The 27,993-nt window shown below is 39.6% G+C and overlaps 2 protein-coding genes across 4 annotated transcripts in view; one reads left to right on the top strand and one right to left on the bottom strand.

Moving 5' to 3' along the window:
- Nucleotides 1-1,048: 1,048 nt before the first annotated feature.
- On the bottom strand, nucleotides 1,049-17,627 carry olfml2a (olfactomedin-like 2A). 2 transcript variants are annotated; one of them, XM_026320892.1, is made up of 8 exons: nucleotides 17,353-17,627; nucleotides 8,868-9,131; nucleotides 8,043-8,150; nucleotides 7,785-7,961; nucleotides 7,020-7,269; nucleotides 5,028-5,318; nucleotides 4,661-4,846; nucleotides 1,049-3,223 (listed from the first exon to the last, which is right to left on the bottom strand). In XM_026320892.1, the coding sequence occupies exons 1-8, from the start codon at nucleotides 17,473-17,475 to the stop codon at nucleotides 2,619-2,621; spliced, it is 2,004 nt and encodes a 667-aa protein (XP_026176677.1). In that variant the 5' UTR covers nucleotides 17,476-17,627; the 3' UTR covers nucleotides 1,049-2,618. The 2 variants fall into 2 exon arrangements, with proteins under 2 accessions (XP_026176677.1, XP_026176679.1); XM_026320894.1 differs by having other exon boundaries at nucleotides 2,619-3,223; nucleotides 7,020-7,266.
- A 4,181-nt stretch (nucleotides 17,628-21,808) lies between these two features.
- The window catches only part of nr6a1a (nuclear receptor subfamily 6, group A, member 1a), an 87,204-nt gene continuing 81,019 nt past the window's right edge, over nucleotides 21,809-27,993 (top strand). For both annotated transcript variants that reach the window (XM_026322289.1, XM_026322286.1), the window contains exon 1: nucleotides 21,809-21,879. In XM_026322289.1, coding sequence (XP_026178074.1) covers nucleotides 21,813-21,879 — 67 coding nt within the window. In that variant the 5' untranslated portion in view covers nucleotides 21,809-21,812. The remainder of the gene's footprint in view (nucleotides 21,880-27,993) is intronic.

Below are 27,993 nucleotides of genomic sequence, written 5' to 3'. Positions count from 1 at the left end.
GACTTTGCTATTGAATGTAATACTTTCTTCAAATCAGCATGCCTTTCATGAATACATTTTACAAAACACTGCACAATTGAAGAACTGACTAAATGATGTGGATGTGAATCATGTATAGTCTATAAGACCAAAACAACTCTGCAAGTACTGCAATAGTTATCTTGTGTGTGTTAAAGTTTACCATTTCCACTGTGTGACTGGGATTAGCTCTCTACTGACTAAGCAGTACAGAGAATGGATGGATGGATGGTTTATGGCATTCAATGCTGAATATGGCACAGCTAATAGTACAGTAGACCTTTTGTGCTAGTGTACGCAACTGATTACTGATTCAGTATAGTTTTTATTGAGGTGAAAATGTTTAAATAATAATTATGACAAATATAGTGGTTACGAAAATATTAACAATGACAAAAATGCCATACCTTTATACACCAACATAAACACTTACCAAAATGCATGGAAATTAGAAAATTATAACATTAATTATCAAATAAATTCATGTAAAAAAAATGATGCTTAAAAATGTGTACATTGTTCTCTGGAGTTCATATTATATTCAACACATCTCTCAGAAGAATATCTATGATAAACAGACAGGAAACATCATGAGGCCGGAATAATAAACAAAGCAGATTCATGATCAAAGTGCTTGATGATAGGATGGACAACAGCTAATAGTTTAGTTTTACAGACTTTTACAGAAGCAGAACTTGTCTCCTGTCAGAAATAATCTCCTTGGTTGAGTTAAAGGCAAAGGGGTGAAGGCAAATAACAATTAATGCATGAAAAGGTTTGAAACCCAATGAAATACACAAGATAAAAGAGGAGGCATCGGAGAGCAGGACCCCCAATGAAGACTGCTGAATCTGGCCATGCTTCATGATGTAACATGTTAGCTATTAGGTTAACTCATCTTAAAACATCCAAGATCAAGCTAAATGTCTACAAATAAAGCTGAATACCTAAATAAACGCAAATGTTTGCATGCTGCACTTCCTACCAGTTTCAAGAAACATGACTGGAAAAACAGAGGCCAATAGTCAGAGCCAGCAGCTTAAGAACCATTTGCATTAGCTGATTTATTCATTTGTCAGCACATCCAACAGTGTTCCAACACATGTACAGAGAAAGTGTGATTACAGTGCTAATGCTTGGTGATATAGTGATTATCTTCAGAATTAGCTGGAGAAGTACTGTAATTAGCAAGCTCACAACTGACTGCTGGTCAGCAAGGAACATGCCATCAATACACAGTCACAACCACATTTAAAAAACAGGACAGTTTATGGAGATAAGAAATATTTGTACATTCAACTTTTGATTTGTGGAGGTAAAATAAAAGTGTATGGTAAAACACAGGAAATAAGTTATGTTATTGAATGTGTTGGTTCTGGGGGGAATTAGTTCCCAACAGAGTTCCTGTAGCTATTCAGATTCAGAGCACCGAATCTAATTTACCATAATTGGTCAGTTTCATGACATGCTGCGTCTCTGACTAAACTCCTTTCTTTTCTCCTTCCACAGGATGATGTAGTTTATCTATAAAACAGTTTGGGTACTGAAATTTTTGCTGCTGTTTTAACATAACTTTTTATGTTTTAACTTACATACCTAAATGTACATTTAAAGGGTTTTTGGTCACTGTAATCATTCCTCCTGTCTAAAGTGTTTGTGAAGAAATCAGATACAAAATCTACAGTCTTTGTTCTGTATTAAAATGCATTTTAAAGTTCAGTTGAGTATAAATATGAGCTGTCCAAAATAAGTGAAATTTCTTTTACAGTGCAGTTGCATTATGAGCATAGGGATCATAAAGGGTTGGGGCAAAATTGGGGAACATGAGATATATTTACAACATTATATAGTAAGGCTAGAATTATAATCTTTCATATGGTGCATATCTCTAGTAGCACCCCAGACTCGGGAGGGATCACTTCACAATAGTATGTAAGTATAAGTATGGACAGGAGGATTAATAACAGCACCAAGACCACTTTTAACTTACATGTAGCCATATATGTATTATAAAGAGATAAACCTCCCTGTCTGAAGCACTGATTTAAAGAGATATTAAGGCTGATGTTTGGGAAGGTGTCTAGTTATAACTTTATTTTGCTCAGTTTATGGCTCCAATCAAATCTGTACTTTCATCTCTCAGAAACTACCAACATGGCATCTGGTGAAGAATCCAAAATATAAGCATCAAAGTGTCGCTTCAGAAACCAATAAGTGGTGTTACAAAAGCTATGTATATTCACCACTTATATCTCCCTCTCTCTGCTCATTTAGCCAGCCCGCTGACATTTCATAAAGAACCACATAATGAAATCTCTAATATTGTCTGTCTGATGAGCTTTAACTCAACCAGTTAGATTATTATCACTCTTCACTGCCAACTCTATTAATACATTGTAGAGAAACATCCTGATACTTCTTTGAGGCGTATATGTTTGGTACACTGTGAGGTCAGGTCTTTGAATAACATGCACTGATGCTGGAAGGCTGGTGTAGATTCATCCTTTGTCCTTTTGAGTCCACTATTCCTGCTAGGCTGTCAAATACTTTCTATAAAGCAGGCCTACTGTGAGCTTATGTGTAGCACAAACTAGCTTGAATCACTGGTCTACAAAGGTTACCCGATATGTCATCTGATGGCCATTGTCCCAGGCATACAACACCTTCTCCTTGGGGTTGTAGTCAATCTGAGTGGTGAAGGCGTACTCATTGGTGAAGGGCAGGCGTGGGATGGCTTCAGTGTTAGTGTGGGTGTCGTAAGCATAGTTCACTTCACCTTCTTTCTGGTTGTACACATTGACAGCATACAAGACGCCACATATGATGAAGCAGTTCCCATAAGAGTTCCTCTTGAGTCCTGTCCTCCAGGTTGTTTCCTTTTTCAAGGATAGGTCTCCAGGATCCAGCCTACTGATGACAATCATTTCTTGCTGGTTGTAGTCGTAATCCACAGATGGGTAAATCACCCACAGTCCACTTTCATCCACTGCAAAGTCAATGTCTGAGTGGCCCCTCCACTTCCAGGGGGTGGTGTCTTCATAAACCACATCATGCAGCAGTGTCCAGGCTGCCACATATCGCATTCTCAGATCATACTTTATGATGTTCTTGGTGAAGGCTCTGTTGTAGTAGAAGGCTCCATTATAGACAACATGGCCAGTTCCTATCCAGTTGTAAGGCAGCTTGAAAAGATTGCTCCAACGGCCTAGGATAAATAAAAACATTATGTTAGCTCTTGGGTATATACTCAGTTCTGATGGACTACACCTGTCTTTGCTCGGTTTGATGGATTCTTTGCCTTTACACTACAGAATAAAAATAAATTTGAGTAACTCTATTCCCTGGCTTTAAATCATGTGTTAAGAGTCTTGCAACTGTGACAGGACCAAGTAATTTCCACCTGTGGCTGCAGTGGTTGTTCTTGATTGCTACACAGCAAACATTATGTACAGCAGTCTCATATTTTAAAGCAAAACCTGTTAAAACTCAGCAATTATCTTGCCTATTTGTTATCCTAACCTTCCAGATAACCTATCCTAACCTTTCACTGAAGTCTGATTTAGGTAACAATAATAAATGAAAAGCTCAGGGAAGGACAAAAACAAAAAGTAGTAGAATACCACCCTCCAGCACCATCCTCATCCCTTAGGCCAGCACACACTCTTAATCCCCTCTGCTGTGCCCAGTTCAAAGGAAAGGCCAGAGCACATGTCAGAAAACAGCAGGCATCACCTCCACTCACCAAGATACCTAGTCATCCACACACAGCTGCGAGCTCACCTCACTGCAGGATGCCTCACATGTAAGAGCATTTAAAAAGCCCATTGTCCAAACACATCTAAATCAACAAGCTATGTCTTACATGCAGAGATCATCTTAACTCTCTTAGAGAATGTAATCCAATTCTGCCGTTGATTTGACTGTGTAAAGAGTTGATTTTTCCCACCCGCTGGAGACATGAAACAAGCAAGACCTGCATTCCACAGATCTCATCAGTGCTCACTGGATAATCAGCACGAATCAGTGTCAACGACGTCATTAGAGAAAACACAGCCAGGAAGTTAGACCAATACACAGTTTATTTCAATTGTCTCATTAGGCCTCTGAAAAGGTTCACGCACACAGCAGTTGGGATGTAGACTCTAAAGAGATGAGTATCTGTGAACTGTGATGAAGTATATTCTGCAAAGTATGGTAAAAGGTGGAAGCGTTCACATTTGGGCTCTTTAATCTTGGTGGTTCATAATGTTACCTTGTTCTTTGAGAGACATGTTTATTGTGGAAGTATTGCACATAAATATTCAATCAGTCTGCTAATAGGACTTACTGGCCTTTGTGTCACAAAGAAAGACAGAGTCTGATCCTGTAACCAGCAGCAATTATATTTCATAATTGAGTCACATCCAGCGTGTGGAATACAGAGAGCTTAGATCCTCTGAAATTCTGACTTTCTGTGCAGACAGTAAAGCCTGTAACATGATTGAATATCTATGACCAGGTCCTGAGTCTGTGGAATGTGGGCCTATGGCAGGACTTCTGTTATCCACTTGTATCAAGCATAAATACGCCTTAAGTATAACGCTACTGGTACAATATTTGCTTGTAAAATAGCATATCATAAAAAGGTCTAGATGAAGCAAACCTTGTTTGAAGTTGTCCAGGTTGCGGAACTCCACCAGGTTGTTGCCGTAATAATAGTTAGTGACGTAGATCTTGGAGTCCTTAGCCAGGGGATCCTTCATCCAGGCTCCTTCATTGCGCCCATAGCTGTGCTGCTTCTCTGGCTGTTCTATGGAAGCTAGAGTCCCTTCACAGTTCAGGATCTTCCCTGGTAGAAAAAGCAGAACATATAACACGTATGGCTGGGATTCAGTGAGCTTCGTTAACTGGCATTAAATTTACATTACATTACATTACACACTTTACTTTTGCTAAACTGGCCTCTTTCACTGCAGTGAAGCTTGTGGCAGAATACTCTCCGTCTTTACAGAGAGGTATTTAGCACGTACCAGCTCTATGCAGAAGGGGTCGACTATTGTTGTTGGAGTTGTCCAGCACCAGCACTATGGTTGGAGCTGGTCTTTCCGAGGCTGGTGTACTTTGTGTGGTGATAGTACTGGGTGTAGTAGTGGTGGTCCTAGTAGTTGTGGTAGTGGTAGTATCTGTGGTGACAGGAACTGCAGTGGTGGTAATGGGTTCAGCCACAGTGGCCTCCATGGTTTCCAGGACCATTTCAGCTCCTCCATCCTCAGACTGGTTTTCTGTGATGTGATGGACTGTGTACATTTTGGCAGAGGGGTCTGGCAGGGAGGACAGAAAGTGTAGTGTCAGGTCAGGAGATAAAAAAAAACGTTATTTCTTCAGATGGTCTAACAAAGTCAGACAATCCTGAGGTAGAGTGATAAGAGTAATACTGTTTATATATATATATATATATATATATATATATATATATATAGCACACAGCATAGAAAGGCTGTTCTCCTTCTGGTCCTCATGCTCTGCCGGCCTGTGCTGCAAGACAGATGTGTGGAGATTACAACATAAGCAGTGCATCTTCCTGGCATGCACACTCTGAACACATGGACCAGATGCAGGCTGGAGTACAAACAATATTCTGAGAAGGTTTTTCCAATTAACACAGGTTTCAGAAAGACATATGTGATATGTAGAATTAAACATAACACTACTTTCCAAACCACACTAAAGAAACAAACCTTTGCAAGCACTTTATGTCAAGTTGAGTGTAGTTAATGACTAACTGGAATGAAATATATGTTTACTAAAGAAGATGGGACACACTTTGCATTTATTTTCTTACTTTATTACCATACACATTAAAAAATCCTTTAAAATAGATTACCTCACAGTAAAAATGTTCTTGGTTTGAATCTCCTTTTGAACCTGGGGCCTTTCTGTGTGGAGTTTGCATGTTCTCCCCATGTCTGTGTCATTTTTTCCAGGTAAAATTAGTGTAGGTAGTAAGTGAGGGTTTACCAGTTTCCTCAGTTTTTACAACTTCTTTCTATAATGATGATGCCACTGAGCAAGTAACTGATTACCATATAGAGGTATGGTTACACCATGTAGCTCCAAGTAAAATATGTGTGCAGTTAAACTTGAAAAGAGACGCTTCAGAAAAAACATGAAGGTGTACGAACCTTTCCTGGACACATAAAGGTTCCTGCATCCTGGTCTCGGCCAGAGACTATGGAAATGCAGCCAACTGATTTCATTGATTTGACCATAGTAGCTGAGATTGCTGCGGTTCGCAAGGCAGAACCCATGGTCTGGAAGCATTATGTACGTGTGCCCTGTTCAAACACAGCATACCTATTCGCTCAGCTAGATTTAATGAGGATTGGAAGGAGTCAGGAAATGTTTTTTCTGCATTGGTGAGGGTCCCCAAACATTATTGTGAGGAGTGAAGCTGAGGCATGTCATGGACATGGCAGCACTCCATTGAAACAGCATTCCATCAGCTCCGTGTATTTTGTCAATAAAAGATTTGGATTTCCTGCTTGCCAAATGTGCATCAGCAATGCAATCCTGACCACACCAGCTTTGCTAAAAACAACACCACAGTAAATCTCATACTAAAGGGATTTTATTTCCCAAAAAGTGATGAATTCCCTGTTTTGCTGCCTTGAGCTCAACTATAAAGTTTTCAGCACAATTACAGTCTCTTACTGATGTGTAAAACAACATTCTCGCAAAAACTTTCTACTGTACTCTGTTACATCCAGCACAGAACAGTCTTCACTGTGTTTGTATGGCATGCAAAGCCATGGATGCTGACTGATCTTGATCCAGCAAAGAAACTAATTTGGATCATATTCAATACCCAGAGTGGATCACACACAGATGATCGCACACAGATGGGAGTGCAAACTCAGCTGAAGTGCGAGCACAACGTTTTCTTTTACATAGAAAAGATGGCTCTCTATGGAAATGCCTAGATTCTCAGACAGTATACAGATAGTCAAGCTAGAAACTCTCACCTCCTCTGTGCTCGTCCTCGTCGGTCTTGGCAGCCTTGTAGTATGTGATGCCTCTCACCACACCAGGCTGGTGGCCAACCACCTTGGCTTTAGCTGTAGGGTCAGGCTTGACCGGCTTCCCAGCTTTAATGACCTCTTTCTTCGGCTTCACAACTTTTTCTTTGGGTGGTTTGGGGGGGGGTTTGACTCCAGGGGTCTTTTTGTTCGGTAGTTTTACAGCCACTTTGGTCTTCTCATCATTAGTGTCCTGCTAAAAGAATATTACAGTTTGTTGGGACACCTGGTAATATTGGTTTGTGTTTTATATGTTGACTGTACTTACCAAAAAGTACATAGTTCATGTATATTCTAGACCTGTGCACAGTTTTACAAAATGACTGGTGAAATCCCTCTTGAGACCTCAGTGTGTACTGTGTGTTAGCAGAAAACATACTTTGCCATCAAATAAATGATGCATGTGCTTATGCTACTATTAATATTAGTAGTAGTGTTAATAGTATAGCCACTACTAGTGCTCATGCTGCTGCTGACACTGTTACTATTGCACCTGTTACTATTACTGCTGCTGTCTTTGGACAAACACAGGTCTCTCCCAGGCTGCACAAAGTTTTCCATCAGTGAACCAAATCTTTTCTATAGTAACTGGGTCAAGCTTACTAAAATGTAGTTCAGTCTGAGGATTGTTTGGCCTTTTCATTGTGTTCATTGTGTAATCAAACCACTAACTAGGGCAGTTGTCAGTTAATGTACATCATGTCACTTTACCTGTGCTTTGCTCTCAGAGGAGTCTTTCTGTAGCAGCTGCAGGCTGAGGCTGGAGATCTCCTTCTTGATGCTCATCATAATGTTGGAATAGTTCTCATATCTCTTAAACTGGTTGGTGAGACTCATCATGCTGTCCCGGACAAATTCATTCTCTCGTGTAAGGTTTGTCTTAATTGTCTACAACATAATAGCGTAACTGTCACAGTAAGAATTGTCTATTAAATAACAGAAGTTGCATACTGTGTGTTTGTGGCCTACCTCTTCCAGGGTGTTCATCTGTGACACCACTTTGTTGATGTAGGAGTGGACTTTCAACAGATCCATGCTGAAAAGTGTTCCCTCAAGGAGGTCCACCATAGATTGCAGCTGTTCATTTACACCAAAAAAGGAAACAGACAAACATCACTCACCATCTCCTGATCATATATCGACAGCTTTATGTGCTTCTGTTGAAGTTAGCTTAAGTACCAACCCATTTGCTCTGATTACTACTATTGACATCCAGACTCAACAGGCCGCGGTGTGCTCTGAGTTTGTGGTTCATTCTGAGTTCACCTGAGTTTAAGCTTTCCTTCTAAATGGAATGATTTTCTTCAGAGGTTTATGGGATGAATCTATAGTTTAAAATGCATTTTAAAATGCCTTTAAAAATGATTGTGTGCTTTAGGTATGTACAAAGTTGTGTGTCCAGACTTGTTCACAAAAAACATCTAAAACCAGGTCACCACTGATCAATAATGCTTTTAAACTGGAGAGCCTTCTCATCTCACTGATTGCTTTCTATCTGGTTGCAGTTATTGATTATTTTCACTGTTAATCAGCTGATTATTTCTTGATTCAGTGTTTTGTCTATAAAATGTCAGGAACTAGTTCTTAATGGCAGTTCTCAGAACTGCAAATTGTGTGCTTTAAATGTTTGTGCAAAGCATGTGATAAATATTTTTGCTTTGAACATTTCTGTCTTTGGCATCTGCTCGACAAATGTGATGAAAAGAACAAATAGACTACAGACATTTAGTATGGAGTTCTACTTTTGCTACAAACAAAAACCAACATCATCAGATTGTCTTGAAAACTGCCTACCTTTAGCAATTCAGGAGCCTGCTTCTTCAGCTTCTCCATCTTCCACTCATTCTCACAGGGGTTGAGGGATGACGGTGGGGCTGTGCACGAGCACTTACAGTCAGATCCGGAGCTGACTGTCTCCACCGTGTAGAAATCCTCCACACGTACACTGCCACTCCGCAGCCGCAGGCAAGCATCCTTGCTTAGAGGGCGCATGATGCACTTACAGCGGCAGTCTGAGCCCTCTGATGTCATCCGGACAGGCTCAGTCTCTCCAAAGATCTGGAAGAGAGAAAGCCAATTGTCTCATTTTAAAGTCTTTTTTGTGATTTTTTTCATGCATCTCTTTGTTGTGTTAAATGAGCAGCTTCATGGCTGAGCAAGTGTTAACACATCAGACTTGGATATTCTTTCAATCATCTATTCCACTAGTCTAACCCCTCCTGCACCTCTAGGAATAATAAATCCACCTCTATTGTAGGGAAGCAAAAGCATGGGAAGGAAAGTGACCCTGGAAAATAACCACATGCTTCCCCTTTCTTGAATGCTAGCCTGTGTGACTCAGAGCAGCTATGATACCTCTGCACCACCAGCTGCTCTTTGGCCTCCATGTTTGATGACAGAGCTTTGACAGGCTGTGTTCATGGCTCCCTAAACAAATAAGCAGGAAGCATGCCAACATGAGCAGACATTTCACACAGTTTCTATGCCAGAGAAGTGCAAGCCGGCATGCAGTGGCAAAAGCTTTTATGAAAGAATTCAATTACACAGATTTGCTGTGTAGTTATTCAGGAGGCGATAGTGAGCTGGCAGACTGAGGTCTGCTGTGAACTTTCTCTCTTGAATCCCATTCCCAATTTTATAGAGAAAGACACAAATGCCAAATCTGTGAACTAGTTCTACAGCAGCTGTTACTTTCAAATGATCCCTAATACCCGCCTCATTGTTAGCTATCTAAAGGAGTTTTCAGATTATAAGCAAAGTAAATGTGATATGTTTGCATATAAAGTTAATGTAAAGATGCAATTGGATGCAACTTGGTAAAGGGGCAACGCACATACAGGATAACATATTTCAACTTGAGCATAACATTTGTACATATGCAAGCACTTTATGATTCCATTTTACAAACTTACAGAGGCAAGTGGGCAAAGGAAAGAAACAGGAGGAATGTAGTAGAGAAAACATGGGACTAGTCTGAGCTGTCACACGGCACCGGCACACAGCAAACACCTGTGGTATAGCTTTAGCATCTTGCATTGTGTTCTGAATCCTCTGAGGTTTTGGCCATGAAGTCTTCTCTGGATTACTGACAAGAGAGTTTAAACACCTACATCCAGGCAAGCACCTCCTCCTTCGGAGGTCATGTCATAATTACTACAGCCACTAGATGTTACCTAAGTTCAAGACAAAAATATTGGTCCCAATAACCTGCTGGCCCATACAACATATCAGGCCATTTCACTTAGACTCGCTCCTCAGAGTAGAAATCAAAACTTTGGGATGACCTTTAAGATGGAGGACAGGATTTCCAGGTCAAATGAGGACTGAGGAATAATGAATGAACAAATAAGGAAGTTGGAATGTAACCATACTCTGTCATCATCTGTGGTGCTGCTTGGATTGTTTTTTTTTTTTTTTTTGTCTCATTAGCATTCTGTTTTGACTTTTGAATTTTTATTATATCAGTAGGTGAGACAATGAAACGCAAGCTGGAATGTCAAGTTGGAGGAAGATTTATTTGTTCAGAACTTATTACAGCACAATGGTTTGTAAAACTCAAATATGACTGTACAACTCTGAACTGTTTCCAGACCAGCAATTATTTTATCTTCAGCCATGATGATCTTGAGGTAAAAATACAGCATCTGCCAATCAGTCAGATCGTTAATCCATCTGTCCTTCTGTCAAACACTTTGATCCACAGCCAGTTAGGCAGGTAGCAAGGCATCTCAAAAACTAATACAGTCGTGGAATAATTATGGAATATTTATGGAAACTGCTGTGGATATTAACAAAAAACTAAACTAAATTAAACTGTAGCTGGCAGATTGACAAGAACCTTAATGCTCTCAAAATAGGCTGAACCATTAATTAGTGTTCCCACTCAGTACAATGTCAGGATGGATCATTCATGGTTACCAAATGTAATAGAAACCTTATTGAATCCTTTTGGAAATTTGACATTTTGACATTTGACATACTCTATTGCAGATGCAACAGTAGCATATTGGGTGGCAATATTTTATTCAAAATGCACATAATTGTGCACCTGGTTAACACTGTCTTTAGTCTAATTTTTGCTCAGTTTGTAGTCTGGGTGTGCACATTATGGATAGGGAGCTAATGCTTTATCATTTAGGGTCATGACTGCTGGATCAAATGTTAGAGGAGGTTTGAGCTGCTATTTGTCTCTGTGATTTAGGGACTTCTATGAACCTCAGGACAGTTGCACATCTGGTATGACTTTATAGAGATTTTCCATTAATGAGTTGTGGTCCTGTACTCAAATGGCAGAAACTTGGAGGTAGGGTTCTAACTACATGAAGACAAATGCAGCACAAGATATGATCATTAGTAGTAGTACAGCAATTAGCGCTACAATTAAAATGCAACATCACTAAATACATGTATAAATGTCAGGTTGTTAGTTATAGGTACTACTAGTGAGTCTGCAAAATGTCATTGAAGGGAACTGACCACATCAGCGCATCATGTTCTGCTGGGTTACAGGTATGGGAAGCTCCAGATTAATTTTTTAATCAAGTCTGAAAAAATAACTCTGGTAATATCATAGTGATGTCCTCGGGGTTATTTCAGCCTGGGCTGAAATGCAAGTTTATAACATATAGCGAAGAAGTAAGTTACCACACATTAACAGTCTTACAAAATGATATTATTGGTTATATTATGGGAAATGTAGAATCTAATTTTGACACATATGGATTAAAGTTTGGCTATCCCAGCCTCTTCAACTGTTTTTTTAACTTTCTTTATTAAACCTTTCACTGGATTCTTACATATGATGAAAAATGATATGCAAAATGACAATTAATGACTTTTAACACAGAGACAAAGAGCAATTTACAATGCATGACCATGTAGGACACAAACAATGAAGTACGTAATAAACACCAGGGCTTTCTGATTCAGCCACATTTGTGTTAAGATTATATTATTTCATCGCTTTCCATCATTACAATTTTGGATGTCTTTTGGTAGTGCAGTATGGGGTTTGAGTGAATGTAAGCAGGAGGCATTGTGAGGGTAGCAGGGTCTCATTAGCTAAGGAATGCAGGCTGGGTAATGGGCTAAGATGTGCAGGGGTGTGCATTTCCCCCTCCATAGCTGCAGACATACTTCAAGTAGGATTGATATGGGGCAGTACTTCGCTGGGCACAGCCGCCCCACTCCTGATCCATGTCAAGTGAAAAGGCATAAGGTTGACAAATGCTGCAGCCACATGAAAACAGACTGGATTAGCAGATTAAACTTTGGCTGTGCTTTCATGCATTGTTCAACCCCAGCCCAACACTGACTGCTGCATAGCAACATCAGCTTAAGTTGTTTTAAGTTGAAGAAGTCAGAGAAATTCCAGCCAGACTTACTTTATATTTAGTGAAGAAGGTCTAAGCTATTGACCTGTCCAGGGTGTACACCTGCCTTTCACCCAAAGAGAGCTGGGATAGGCTCCAGCAGGTCCCTGTGACCCTGGTTACGAATAAGCAGGTATAGATGATGGATGGATGGATGGACTAAACTATAACCTTGCAGGCTTTGCTGCAGTAGAGAGGTTTGGCAGCAACAAAAATCTGAATCTTTTTACACTATTAGCTAACCACTGCTGCCTTTAACAGCTAAGCTGGCCTGACAGTGATGAAGTGAAACAACAATTGTGCTCAGGATTGCTTGAAACACAATATGTGTGTCACAGTGGCTGCTGCATTTGTACATCAATGTTTCAGTAGCACTGACCTGTTTTATGTGTAGTCACTTTCATATAAACAAGGATATCCTGTCCATTCAGTGCTTTGGCAGCTTATAATCACTGTATGGTGCAGGTATCCTGTGCCAATGCTCAAATACCCAGCTCCATGGGCAAAAACAAATATTAGTGCTATGATTCGTGTTGTGACCTGCAGCAAATTCAGTTCCCCACTCTTTTTTTGAACAGTTAACCCATAAACATACAAAGAGCACCATGAATACCACTTCAAACCAGTCTTAAACCCTTCAAGCTTCTGGTTTCTAAATGACAGGCTTTGCTTTTAAGAGCTGCATCAAGGACATTCAAGACTGAACTGAGATCCTCATCCTAGACCAAAGAGCCCGCCTGATTTTTAATCTAATTAGCAGTGCGGCCACTGTAAAGATTAACTTGGTACAAAGGGGGAATTCTATTAATGCCTTTAGTGTGGAGATGAACCATGAAGGCAGGAGCACAGGTTTGAAACAAAAACACTGGTATTAGCACAGGGACGTTAATTGCCTAACAAAGTATATCAAGCACTTGCTGCTTTTGGGGGTACACATCTACATTCCTGCTGAGCCTGATGATGTGTCCACATACTGTCTAAACCTTTCAGTCAATGCAGCACATGACACTAAAATCATCAAAAGACTGATACATATTTTCCTTTATAAAATTACTGTCATAAGATTAGAATTCAATTGATGACTTGTGTGAAACTAGGCACATATTTCTACATTTGATTTGTTTCCCAACAGTCAAATTGTCAATGTCTCTGGAGAGTAAAAATCATCTGTAGACAGATGCAAATCAAGCTCTGAATATGACTCCCTAGTAAAATCCACATATTATAATAATCCATTCATAAGCACAAAGCACAACACTTCTTTCATTATTAGTGTCTGGTGACCTCAGTCATGAGTGGAATGATGGAAGTTGCCAATGCCTTTTCCCAAAATGACTCGTTACAGCAGATGTTTAGAGGAGATGTTAAAAAGCTGCAGAGTATCACTGATGGGTATTGCACTCTATGGTAGATCAGTTTATTAAGAGAAAAAGAAAAGTAAACCTTAGGTTAGGGTTAACTGAAAGAATTAAAGACATGACAATTAATCAGTAATCATTAGCCACATACAGGAGTGAATACTGAGATAGTCATTGCTCATTAAAACTCATCAATCCTTTATTTGAGTTACTTATTTGTCTTTGAGTTAAGTACAAGGCATTATCTGATCTACACCACAGACTGTATGAGCTACATCCTTACCACCAACAACACATGAACCACACATTACAAGTCCTTCAGCCTCAATGACCATGCGGGTTATTTATCCCTACCTGCTGATTTAAACCATAGTTTAAGCAGCTGCAGCTATGCCACAGATATACCCTAGATATACAGTTGAGTAGTTGTCATTAGTTGAAGAGTTTGTCATTATTTAAGTACAAAAACTGTTTGTTGTGCTTTTGTAAAGATCATGGTTTGGGTTAAAACAACAACTTTGTTAAAGCTAGATGATATTAATTACCAAGGTTACAATAATAAATCTATAGTTACAGAACCCTTGTTGACTGTTGGTTCAAAACAGGAAATGAACAGCAGCGTCCTGTGTTAAAATTCTATGTTTTATCGACACATTCCTCCACCCTGACCTCCTCCCAACACAAATTATATAACAGCGGTGCCTGACTTCCTCCTTTGTTCCTGTCACAATTACTGCATCCAGTAGTCAAAGTCATATTAATGTAAACATCCATCCATCCATTATCTATACCTGCTTATTCCTAACCAGGGTCACAGGATCAGCTGGAGCCTATCCCAGCTCTCTTTGGGTGAAAGTCAGGGGTACACCCTGGACAGGTCACCAGTCCATCACAGGGCCACATAGAGACAAACAACCTCACACACTCACACTCACTCCTATGGGCAATTTAGAGTCACCAATCAACCTGACATACATGTTTTTGGACTGTGGGAGGAAACCAGAGTACCTGGAGAAAACCCACACAAGCACAGGGAGAACATGCAAACTCCACATAGAAAGGTCCCTGATGGGTTTTGAACCTGGGATCATCTTGCTGTGAGGCAACAGTGTTAACCACTTATACATTGTGCTGCCCGAATGTAAACATTGTGGAATTTTTGCTGAAATGACTCACACTAACACAAATGTTAATGTTGGAAAATGTTGTTATTTGCTCTCTTTTAGACAGGATTTCTTATCATTCATATCTGTATATGAATATAAAGCTAAATAAATAAAGATATACCGTAAGTGATATCAGGCTAGGCCTTCCAACATGATAAGACTTATGCCACCACACTATGGAGGAAAGACATGTAAAAAGCAGCCTGCCTCTGATATTTTGTCCTCTCATCCCTAAGAGAAATATGTCCCAAAAAGAGAGCCGCAAGTATTGACTGCTTATAGCATTTGCAAATATACTATATATGCACATCAGTATTTGAAAATTAAAAGTTGCCTTTTAAATAAATTATGTTGCTCTCATTAGGAATTTACTCATGTCTATGTTTGTAGGCAGAACACAAGGGCAGCACACAAGGCTCAAAATTTGTAAGTCCACATGGAGATGGTGCCTCAGAGCAATTTTCATGTGGATTAAAAGAAAGCATACAAGGAATCAGTACATAGAGAGTAGACAGAGACGAGCTAAATGTAAAACTTATGTGGGATCATAAATCTTGCTCTCAAAGATTAAGGGATCTGCACAGATAGAAAAAATACACCTCTGTGAAGTCATGAACATCTGAGAGAAAAATAAAAGGCCAACAGTTCTGGGAACATAGGGAACTCTTGCTATGCATATAACAGTGGAAATGTGTATTATTCACATATTTTTTTGAGACATTCTTGAAATTAAAATTTGGAACACATTTAATTGGAAACCCACTTATTGCCTCAGTGTGCAAGAGGGATTTTTGTTCCATAGTCCTTCAAATTTTCAGCACTTTGCAGATTTTGCTTCAAGACACTAAATTCATCAGCACTATGTGACATTCCCAGTTATATCAAGTTTATCTGGCATAACATGACATGTCAAAATCTAATTTCATGCACATTTTTGGTGCTTATCTAAGGCTAAAATGCACACTACAGTACGTGTAAAGTGTATGCAAATTTAATCCCTACTGCATGGTCTAAATTTCACTGTGGCAGGATATCCCAGTCTACTGTCTCCCTCTCTCCAGCCCCCAGTTGCCCTTGCACTTATTGTGCTCGAGTTTGTTTACATCCAAAACATGAAGCAGGTGCATGTGCTGGTTCCCACGCCACCCTCTGGTGCCCCCCATGCCCTCTTCTAAACAGGCTTTGTCTGTTGTTAATGCCAGTGCCACCAGTCTAGCCATAGAGACTATGACTGGACATCCTGTGGCCATGGGTCTGGTGCTGTGATGCTGCTGCTGCAAGAGGAACTGTGTTGTGAGGAGACACATGACATTATATGCAGAAATGTAAAACAAACAGTGGAATAAATATATGTCTAGTACAAAAGGGTTAATATTTATGGTATAAAAGATTGATACTTTATTTGCCTATTCAAAACCATTCACCTAAAATCATTTTAATATGACATGATCATATGGATTTTTAAACAAATTTAGCTTTAAATGCTTGTGTATTCTGAAAGTGAATTTGTTGAGGTTGAATTTGAATATTTTTAATTTGATGTGGGAACAAGTAAAACATATCTTTCGGTCTACTACATATCAGAATTAGGAATTGCGGATAATAAGATCGGGCCTACAGGTGGTGTTCCAGTTCTTAATGATAATGGGTGAGGTTGAGATTGAGTTCTTTTACACCAAACTAGTAAAACTTTTTTTCATTTCATTTCCACAGAACTTTGTTAGGCTCCAGCAGATCCTCGTTCTTCACTGACCTACACTGCTGTTGATCTGGCCTGTCTGATTGTATCCAGAACAGTTGTTGACAGTCACACACCATACTTGGCCATAGGCAACATTGTCTGGTCTTCATATATAATGTGAACCGTACATGTGTTTTATCGTCTGGCTGTGTATGTGTGGGTGTGTATGTAGAGCTGGATTAGGGTGAGGGAGAGTGAGGGGTTACTGGAGTCCAGCAGCTGTACAAACAGGGGCAGCCTGATATTACTGTTAACCCCACTGAATGCCATCTCTCCCACGCCCTGCTGGCATCACTGGAGGCAGCCTGTCATTTTACCAGCCTGTTGTTACTCATGTCACTCAAAAGCCCTCATTAGAAGGATTACCTTGAATCATAAAAAATGGCATGTAACTTGAACCATCTGCCAGCTTTAGACAGAAAATTTAAAGGTAGGCTATGGGTCAAGACACTTATTTGTCTGAAGCAGAGGCACCATGCAATGATGCAGGTAAGAGGTAAGGAAGACAGGAGTGAGGGATGGAAAACGCTAATGACAGTGATGGAACATGCAAACACTTGTTACAATACAGTAATGTCTTGAAAGTAAAGTGGGTAACACTTGACAGAAATGCGGCTGTTTTGTATATTTTCTTGGGCCTACCTTGATCTGTGATGACGCAGTCTTGCACAAAACCAGCAGGAAGGCGAACAACTTCGTGTATCTCCACATTTTTTGTCCTGTGTAACTTAGCGTCAACTTTAGAAATCCAGAGCGGCACTGCATTCAGTCCATAAGATAAAGTGGCACTGACTATTTTGACTCCATTTCCACATCACACAGAGACAAGCATACCGTACGATCCCGTCTGGCTTTACGTGTGGATGTTGTGTGTGTTTTCCCTGGTGTGCGCTCTGCCTCCACGGCGCGCTCGGTCTTCAGCTCGACTTACTGTGCGCATCATCTGTCACCCGCTGTCCTTCACTGATGGGAGGGGTTACACACCAACACACACCGCCAGTGTGTAGTCACTCCGAACAGGGTGTAGCAAGTAATAAAAACAATAGACTAATAGAAACAGAACTGTTGTATAATTCGTGCTTTTAAGTGTAAAATTTAGCATAAGTATTCTGTTAAAAAGTTTAATTGCATATAATGTTGAGCATAGTGTCACCGTTTTAGCGTGTAAAGTAATACTGATTAGGTAGCTACTACATCTTTTCAGGACGACAGCACTATTGGACGGCACTCATTAGCCATTTGATGGGCTTTGTCGCCATCAGCTGGTTAATAATTAACTTGCACGTCCATCCCAGTAGGCCTATAGATGGCCGTTTTAACATTAAACAGACTTTACTTGAATATCCATATCCACACACTACCGCCAACTATGTCCAGGGTTGGTCTGAAGGAGGCACAATTAGCGCCAGAATCTGTGGCAACGTCAGAAGTCAGATTAAAGTTATCTTTAGTATAATTTGGACTAGTCAGAACAGAACTATTTGTGGATATCCAAAATTACGTCACAGGCGCTACTACGCCATTTTAGCATTTATTATATATCTGCAGTTGATTTCTCACTAGTTAAAACACAGATTTCAAATATCTGTAATTATAGTTTAACTAAACATAATTGCAGATATCCTAATAACAAATTGTTCAGATATCTGCAATGTGAAGTCCATCGGTCAAATAAATGGTGAAACAGTGCAACGACATCAGTGACGTCATTTCAAAACGGAACTGTGAATCCTCAAAATGTAGCGAGATGTTTTGAAATTGTCACTCTTACCCGCCAGAATGAAATTGCAGATAACTTGAATTATAATTGTGACTAGTTAAAATGCAATTTTAGATATTTCAAATACAAACTTGTGTTGTAGTCGGTTTTTGTCATTTTGTTTGTTTTGTGTTCGGTTGTGAACATTATGTGTTGCTCGTTTGTATATCTCTGAAGTCGACCCATTTCCCCCCTTGTTTTGTGTCCATTTTTTCAGTTCTTTGTAGTTGTTTAGTGACTTTCTGTTTCTTTTCACATCTTTTTGTAGTTATTTTATAGTTATGGGGTCATTTTCTGTTTTTTTTTTATTTTGTGGTTTTTGTGGTATTTCTTTGTAGTGGCTTTGCATTTTTGCCCCATTTTGTGGCTTTTTCTAGCTGTTTTGTAGTTATTTGATTGACTTGTCCGTGGAAAGGTTAACAGGCCCTTTAAAGTTGTCTGGTCTAAGGCTGTGTGACTTCTTGAGCCCTTGAGCTTATGCCCTGTAGGCCTCTTTAGTAGTCCATCCACTGACTGGGCAGAGACCTTTTACCCACACATCAGCATTCCTAAAATCTGTAATTATAAGGGCAAAATAAATCGCAGTGTGTCATTGTTCAATCACTTAGTTTCCTATGGAATACCCTATGTGTAATTAACAGCTTCATGTCTTACAGACTAATAAATTACATTACAGAGTTTTAAAATGTGTTTCAGCATGAATATAGAAAACCTGGGTAATATATGTCACCCTGTGATGAAAGCCCAATCCATACTGCTCACCTCCCACATGCAGTGTGTTCTCTGCCAAACTGGATGTGGGATTGCTGGATTGCTGAACTGCCTTCTTCAGCTAACCTGCATGATGGACCCCTGTCGGAGCAGAAGACTGTGCCTGCACACCTATCCTGGTATCATCCTGCACCACACTGTACCATATGACTACAGATACCCTTCCTCAGGTTCAGGGACCTTACAGTGTCTTACTAGGAAAAAAAGTCTGTCACCTCTGCAGACAGCATCCCTAAACAGCAACCACACCACTTATCTGTAAACCTAGATGTATTAATCTTTGTAATTTCTTTCCATTTCATATGTTAAGTTGGTTCAGAATGATCAACACCATACTCTCCCATTTAGCTTTTAGTCTGTTATGTATTGACTAAAGGAATAAGTGGGTGTAGATAATGGATGGATGGATGGATGGAGAATTATTGTCAGGATTTATTAATACACAAATCATGTCCTGTACTTGACAAAATATATCCCATTTTTACATTTCTCAGTTACATTAAGTGTGCATAAATAAAGGCCCATACAGAATAATATTATTATGAATAATAACAATAATATTCTGAAATAGTCACTATTTTGCGGGTATAGCCTATATATTTTACAGTAGGAGTCTGCCTTCAACAAATAATTTAAATGTAACTATGTCAAATTGTTTTAATCTAAGTAAATATTTCCTGATACTTTGGCACATTAGGTGCTCCACAGAGCCAACAGCGGCTCATGCGTGCACACTTTATGGTCTATATTTGCATCCCACCGAAAGGCAGGGGGCGTTTGCTTATTTACGTATGCGTCAAAGGTGACAGGACCGTGGAGAAAACTCTGTGAATGACCCCGTGTCTGTATGTAGTGGCTTCAAATTGTCATGCCAGAGCAGGTCAATAAAATGTAATGTTTCATAGGCTACTTCATCAACCCTGCACATCATAACAAAATGTCACCTATGTATTTGGGTAATAGGGCAACGCATGAAACACAACCTCCTTCAAACGTGGCGCAATAGTCTATCTTGTTGTCATGAGCGTAGTTTTGGGAGGTGAACTATGTACCTCCATGGTTTCCTGGTAGAACTAGGTCAAATGAGATTTACTATAACCCCCAAAAGAAGAGTTTTTTGCTCTTTTGTACCTTTCTGTAAAATAGATGCTACCATTGGATGGGTTACTGAATCTTCCACGGACCGTTCATGTGTACACAGGAAACCCTATTCACCTCCAGACTAAGGCAGCAGCACAGAAAACTTGGCAGCGGCTGAGTTGAGATGGACTGGGAGCTGATGTAACAGTGGAAACTCATTTTAAAGAGGTATTAAGAAATGACAAACATTTGTTTGTAAGAGCACATGCTAAAGCTAAAGACATGTCGGCTAACAAACTTCACGTAGGCCTTTACCCTTACATAACGTAACCACCGGAGGGCAGTACGGTAATGTTACACTACATAATATCAACTCTTTCCATTTCCTATCACATCAAACTGTTAACAGCAAGATTTGTTCGTAGTTGAGACGTCAGGTCTGCTGTTACTGACCAAACATTAGCTTACAAGTGGGCTAAAGGCTAAGGATGGTATTTGGATTAGCGCGCTAGCTTTCAGCTTGTTAAAACGAGACTCCATATCCCATAATTCTTTTGTCTGTTTGTACTACTTTCAGTCCATCCATTATCTATACCCACTTATTCCTATTTAGGGTCACGGGGATCTGCTGGAGCCTATCCCAGCTCTCTCTGGGTGAAAGGCAGGGGTACACCCTGGACAGGTCACCAGTGTTACTTTTTGTCATGTGGGAGTAAAAGCACGTCATTATATTAACAGACGGCATCATATGCTGAAAAGTAAATTGTTGTTTTGATATAAAATATTTTCGTGTATGATTTTTCAGATTTAAATCCAGGTAATAAGAGTTAAAATGTTGTCGAGGAACTAAAGTCGTTTTTAATTAGGGTGCACTTCTAAAAAACTAGCTAACAAATAGCTATCACATCCTGCACACACGTGGCCAGTCTTAAAACAATCCCACCATTATCTGTGCGTTGAAAACAAAAGTTTTAGATATTTGCTCAATGTTTTTGGTGGACGGTTGACAATGTTTTGTTTTTTATACTGTGGCCTACTTAGGATATTAGCCTATAAGAAATGTAAATTTTATTATTAATTATCTTAGTTCAACATTAAATTGAAAGAGAAGGACTGTGTTATTTCTTTTCTAAAAGTTACATAGTCTTGCTTTAATGTTTGAATACTATTAAGTTTCAGATTACTTCTGAGTCAGCTTTCCAGTTTTATCTAGCCGCTGTTCTCCACTGTCCTCACAGTCCGTGAACGCACCACCCCCGGGGGTGTGGGTCCCGTTACTCCCCGCTGACTGGAAGCAGTCAGCTTCTGCATGGGACAGCGGTCCGAGCAGAGAGCCAGCCAAGTTGAGCACACAGACAAGTCGCAGCCAACTCATTTCCCTTCAGACTGCGTTATCTCCATCATCACCACTGTCACCTCACCACCACCATCAGCTTTTTCGTGGCCGTGAGTGGCGACGTCGGGCTGACTCCGGATCAGCCCATGCTGGAGGATGGAGATAGAGAAGAGGACTAATGGGTTCGACTACCCGGAGAGAAACAACGCCAAGTCCGTCAACGGTAGGCAAACACAACCCGGAGCACGATCCTGCATATCCACAGACACATATATCATATATTAGCCTTCCACCTTTACTGTTTAACACAACACCACCGCCCGTCAGCGGATCACCCATTTCCTCACCTCCAAACATTGCTGCACAGTTTGGACCAGTCCCTGTCAGTGTATCCACTGCTGCAGGAGCATTTTACACACAGTGCAACTTAAAGCGCCTTCTCCAGACGGATGGCATCAATGGAAGTGAAGCTACACGGGAGTGTGAAAACAAGGTAGTGAGGTTTAGTCCTATAAATGTTAGTTGACAAATGGTCTGCAGTGATTCAGTACGAAAGGATGGATGTTTGTCTTGAGATGTTATTGAGTTTGGTTTGTTTCAGTGTCACTGGAAATGATTTAATTGTCTTTATCATTCCTGAGTGTTTTTTTTAGGTGTGTGTGTGTGTTGATAGCAGCTGGGCTCGCTGGGAACAGAGGTCGGAATGTTTTTATTTGGAGGTGGCCAGTCAGGCTCGGGAGATCGTAAAAGGTGAACTTTTGAACTTGGAGAACGCCCTGAAGCTATTAGCTCTTTAGTCTCCAAAAATCCGGCACTGCGTGCGCTACACAGGATGGGAGCGGTGCAATAAATTCAAGAGGACGGAGGAGCGATAAGACACGATGAGTTCACAGTTGGTTGATTTTAGGATTTATCTCGACTGTAGCCAGTTGATCTCACTGGCTTTAAATGAGAATGACCTAGTGCTCACACTTGATAGCCTATAACGCCCCCACAGCTCACTGCGCATTCAGCTTCCTGATAGTTTATTTCTTTTTAAGCTCCATGTTGACCTGTTCCAGGGTCAAACTAATGTAAACCCCGCAATACTTGGCAGTAGTGTCTGTCCCAGGCGCCAGTCCCATATTGTGCCCCTATACGGGTGACTGAAGATTTAGGCTATTGACATTCCAAGATTAAAATTCCTCTGACTGCCTACTCTGGGCACTCTCACCATGGCTGATGTGGACACTGAGATGGCAGATGAGTTGTCCACTTAATCAAATTAATGCCTTACAGTATGGACATACCAGAAAACCTCCAGGAGACTTTGATGGATCTATCTAAAAAACATTGTGCATTGTATTTGATTAATTGAAAATGATTGTTAGTTGCAGCCTTATACGTGAACCATTAATCAGTTTTAACATTTAATTTTATCTATTATGCAAATTGTTTTCCATGGCAAAATAAAAGGAAGTAGGCTAATAATCAAATAAAAGCACATAAAAATAAGTGGGGATGAAATGAGATGTGATACGCTTTATTTGTCCACAAAGGGAAATTCAGAAACAAACCAAAGAAAGCCACATATATCTTAAAAGAATTGTTTACTCCTTAATTTTATTTTAAAGCCCTCATTGTTAATATTTTTTTTGTTTGATAAGAATAATAAAAATAAATGTCACCAAATTAAGGGAATTTTTTAAACCTGCACATTATCTTGTACAGGGTTCTTGTCATATAATACAGAGAAAATGGCACATCTGTATAATTTTCTTGAATTAGTAACTCTGGTTAAGGTTGGCCCTTCTAAGTAACGTAGTTGTCACCTAATATAATGGCCAAACGCTTGTGAGGATTTACACTTACTGCACCATATGTGGCAGCAAATTACAAGTGTTTTGGTTTTGGACTTGTGACTATTGTCCTAACATTTTGTAGTCCAAATCAGGTAATTTACAAAATATAAATGGGTAATGTAAGATAATCCTTAGTTGAAGCCTTAGAAGAAAGAGGTGTTACTGATGTTACAAGTCCCACTGGCAAACTGGTCCCTGACTGGTAGAAGTTGCACGTGTTGACTGTTGGAAATCTGTTATTTCACATTGTTTTGTAGAAACAAAGCAGCCAAATCCACCTTAACAGTTTCAGGATGGCATAACTGCAATTGAAGAATTAATTCAATTTCCATTGATCCCCACCCACCCCCAATGGGTGAAGTGTACTTGTTTTAATGGAATTAAATTCAGAGGAAGAAGAATGGGTAGAAAGGAGGAGGAAGTCAGATTGGGTTTAGGGGATATGCGTTTGTGTGGATCCATGTTTGGGCCTCAGGGGTTTTCAGACTGGCATGGAGGGACAGAGAGACTGAAAGAAAGTGCTTTGTCACCTTGTTCTGGATTCAGGAGTGGGGGTTATGTGCTGTCCCTTGGGGCAGGGCGAAGGGGATGGCTGGCAGTGGGTGGGGACAGGGACAGGATGCGAAACCCCTGCTGTGACTCTTGAATGATGAGCCAGGAGGGGTACAGTAGAGGAGGAGGGGCTGCTGGTGAGTGGAGAAGGGAGGGGGTTGAGCTGGGTTGTGGCCACGCAGGCAGATGTGATCCATCATGTCATGTTTTCTTCTTCTTAACTTGATCCCCCCAGTATCAATAGATCTGTGTCAACACCAGCAGAGTAACAAGAGCTCCACCTCACTGCTCTCTCTCTCTCTCTCTCTGGGTCATCTATCTGAGCCATACACGTTTTGATGGAAAAATATGTGATATACTTAGAGTGTTGGGGCATTGTCTTTAAGAAGATGTTACACACACAACTACGAGTTGTTCCTTTATCACTAAATCTGCAGGATAATTATTTGGTGTATAAAAGAGCAGTGAAAAAAAACATTACATTTCCCCTTACCCATCTTCAGATGTCTTGTTTTGTCTATAATCATACAAACTCAGAAAAGCAGCAAGTCTTCACATGCTAAGTGCTGGAAGAAATGAACATTTATTGTTTTAAAAATTCCTAAAATAATTATCAGATTAGTTGTGGGTGAAATTTGAGGTATCCCAATGTATTAGTCCACTAACTGTTGCAGCCTTTACAACAGACTAGTGGTGAAGATTAGATTTTAGAGAGCCCAATTGTTGATTTGTACCCTTGAACAAATAATTTAAACATTGTTTCAATGAGTTCATAAATTATACTGATTCCCTTTTATTATGAATAGAATTGTTTGAACCTATGTTTTTAAACTTGTGACAAAATAAATTAGAAACTGAAAGATAATATGTGAGTTTCGAATACTGTACTATAAAGGAATAAATCTTAGGACGGGATAATTTAAGAAAATATTCCTCCAAGCTGATAGGCATTTCAAGCAAAATGATTTATCTCATAGCGCTCTTCATGGCAGATGTATTTTTAAAACCCTATTAAAGACATAATGTTGATGAATGAAAGGGTTTAAAAATGTGTTGATAGAATAAAGGCTGCAAGCTACTGGAAATCTGATAAAACAGTGAAGAAAATGTAAAATAAAAGTAAAGATTTAAGCCCAATAATTTGACTCTGGTGTTGATCAACGTTATGTATCTTATCAACAAAATACATAGTCACACTAATTAATAGGTTAACTAAAACTGTTTGATCGTAGCTTTGTAGATCCTTCATGTAATAATCCATTAAAAGCATTCTTTTTTTAAACCATTTATATTTGTAGTCATTTTCTGAAAAACTGTTGAGTTAGTCATTGATTTTAGATCCATTCAAACAGCCTATTGGTTTTGTTCTTACTCATCTATGCAGCTCATTTAAAAAAAAAAGATGGGAATTTAACCCACACTCCGTTTATCCTTTTGTCTGAGGACTTTTGAGATTTGGAATTTGACCAAAATCCACATTTTAAAATAAATTGCCACGTTTACCTTTATAATAATCAATGTAATGATAATCGTTACTATTTATTTTAGTTAAGATTTCAGGGCTGAACTGTGGGCCGAACTTGGTTGTGGCAGTTGTTGTTTTCAGTCAGCTTGTATGTCGGAAAATAAGATAAGACAAAATGAATATTTCTCAGGCCCAAAATGGGGAAATTCACAGTTATAGCAGTAAAGTGTGTGTGTAAAGTGATGTAAAAACAAACAAACATGTTTTTACTACAACCAATATAATAAATAATTTAAAAACGAAGGAAAAGCAACACTGCACACAATATCTTACAGTGCAGTGGAATTACTTCAGAGGCTGAATGTCCTCCATCGTGATGCTGTTGTTTCTAGGCAACACATGAGCGTGATGAATGGAGATGGGGGTTCAACAGCAGTGATAGAACAGCAGCACACCTTTGATCCCATGCACGTCAGAGGTAGAGGTGCACATGTTAGTACAACAATCAGTCACATTGAATAGAAAACTGTGACATTAGTATAAATGCAGTGGGTGAGCACTGATATAGTTTTTTTTAACATTCTGAAGATATTGTCTACACACAAGCAGGAGTATGAGAACATTAGCTAAATTAAATAGTCTAAAAAACATTTTGAACTATTAGCTGTCTCCAAGACTATGGACATATTTTCAAAGCATGCTGAGACTTGCCAATTTTAACAAAATTAATTTTCACATTTAAAGTCTTTACCAACAATTTATTTTGCAGTCATGACCGAATTAGCAAAAAAAGTCAGATACTAAAGTTCAGTTAAAGTGAAACATAAGTAAACTCTCTCTCACTTTTGACATATTGTTGCAGCCTGCCAACAATACAAAATTGTCATTGTTTAAAAATATTTTTTGTCAGTAAATACTACTGGTCTGTCTAGGTTTTAAACATTGAAACATTAGCTAATGTCTGCAAGGTTTTTTTCTGAATATATCATGGATTAAATCACTCAAAGAGTTCTCATTTTATCAAATGCATTTTAAAAACATGAATGTTTTTCCTTAGTTTGACACCCAGTACATGTACTTTAAATGTCCTGTTTTCAGTTCAGAAACCTGTGCATTTTTGGGACTTAAAGGACTACAGTTACCATGATATACAACTCTAGAGCTTTTCCCTGAGGTTGTGCTCGTGATTTTGTTGTGTGAGCTGTGATGGACACATAGGGGGAGGTGGCAGCAAGCACTATGGGAACAGGGTCAGTGGGATGTTGCTCTTGAAGCATTAATGGCCCACTCTTTGCTGACCTCCATGTAACCCAGGAAAGTATTTACAGCCTCGACTTGATCCATGAGCTACAGGCTGTGCTGGCCGCGAGGCTGCTTTCTGACAGGATTGCTAGCTTGATACTGGCACAGCCTGAAGATTTAACAGTTCCTAATGGGTTCCAGGGGCTTGTTGCCATAAGCCATATTTTAAGGGCAACTGCATCACAGTAAGCACAGCGCACAGTTGGTACAGTGACGTTGGCAATCTGCAGACCATTCTTTTGTCAGGCCTCTGTGATATTCAACACGTAGCCTAGCCAGAGGCCATAAACGTCTTCAATTTGAGTTTGAATTTGGGTGGAGGATGAGTTTATAGGCAGCTGTAAAACACTGAACTTGGTATGTAGAGTAGGGATGGCTTTCCTGTGAAGCTACAGAGCTGGAGGATGCAGTTGTCATGGGGTTATAAAAGAGCAAAAAGTCTTATTTCCTCTTTATAGGAGAGAATTACATTTAGGTGTCACTTACTTGGATATTTGCATTAGAGAAGAAACTCTTAGATGAGCTGTCTGAAAAGATGGATACAGAGGTCCTTCCATGCTGAGAAGATAGAAAACTGTTGAAGACTGACAATTTTTCCTTTTGCACTAGTTTACAGAAAAAGTTTACAGTCATTTCACAGTCAACAGAAAAGACACACAGAGCTGTGGACATCAGCTCTTTTAACAGCAGTCTGCTAAGCACTCACTGTTCTCATTACCTCAACATACACACAAACCCACAATCAGGAGCAAACATTCCCTGATTGCTCATTTGTTTCACTGCAGAACACCTCAGATGTGAAAGGACCAAAGCACAGCATTGTAGGGCTCAGCTTTTTTAAATTAAGTTAACCACTTAAAATGTCATCCACCCAAAAGGTAAAGCTGTTTTGTTTACTAGGATATAAATAATTCTGGCAATTGACTGATTGATTAATTGTATCAGTATAATGTCATATACAGAAATTCAGTGCAGTGTTGAAAGTATATTTACAGATGATAGCTTTCTGACTAACTAGCTTAGTTTTACTTATCACATTAATATAACGGTTGGTCATTGAAATTGAGCCAGTTACCAGACAAGCTTGACACTGACACTAATAGAAACTACAGTGATGAACCATAAGGATGGATGATGTGACACCGCCCCCCCCAAACTAAAAATTCAAAGAAAAAAA

The sequence above is a fragment of the Mastacembelus armatus genome, chromosome 9, assembly GCF_900324485.2.
Source record: "Mastacembelus armatus chromosome 9, fMasArm1.2, whole genome shotgun sequence".
Taxonomy (NCBI): domain Eukaryota; kingdom Metazoa; phylum Chordata; class Actinopteri; order Synbranchiformes; family Mastacembelidae; genus Mastacembelus; species Mastacembelus armatus.
This window is presented reverse-complemented; position numbering and strand designations above follow the sequence as displayed.

What these genes read in the sequence shown, in the direction of transcription:
- olfml2a (XM_026320892.1), bottom strand. Translation starts at nt 17,475, where the DNA reads ATGCAGTGCCGCTCTGGATTTCTAAAGTTGACGCTAAGTTACACAGGA. An exon ending in CGAGGACGAGCACAGAGGAG is followed by an intron (nt 5,319 to 7,019) that starts GTGAGAGTTTCT and finishes CCTCCCTGCCAG; the next exon opens with ACCCCTCTGCCAAAATGTAC. An exon ending in ACCCCTTCTGCATAGAGCTG is followed by an intron (nt 4,847 to 5,027) that starts GTACGTGCTAAA and finishes TTTTTCTACCAG; the next exon opens with GGAAGATCCTGAACTGTGAA.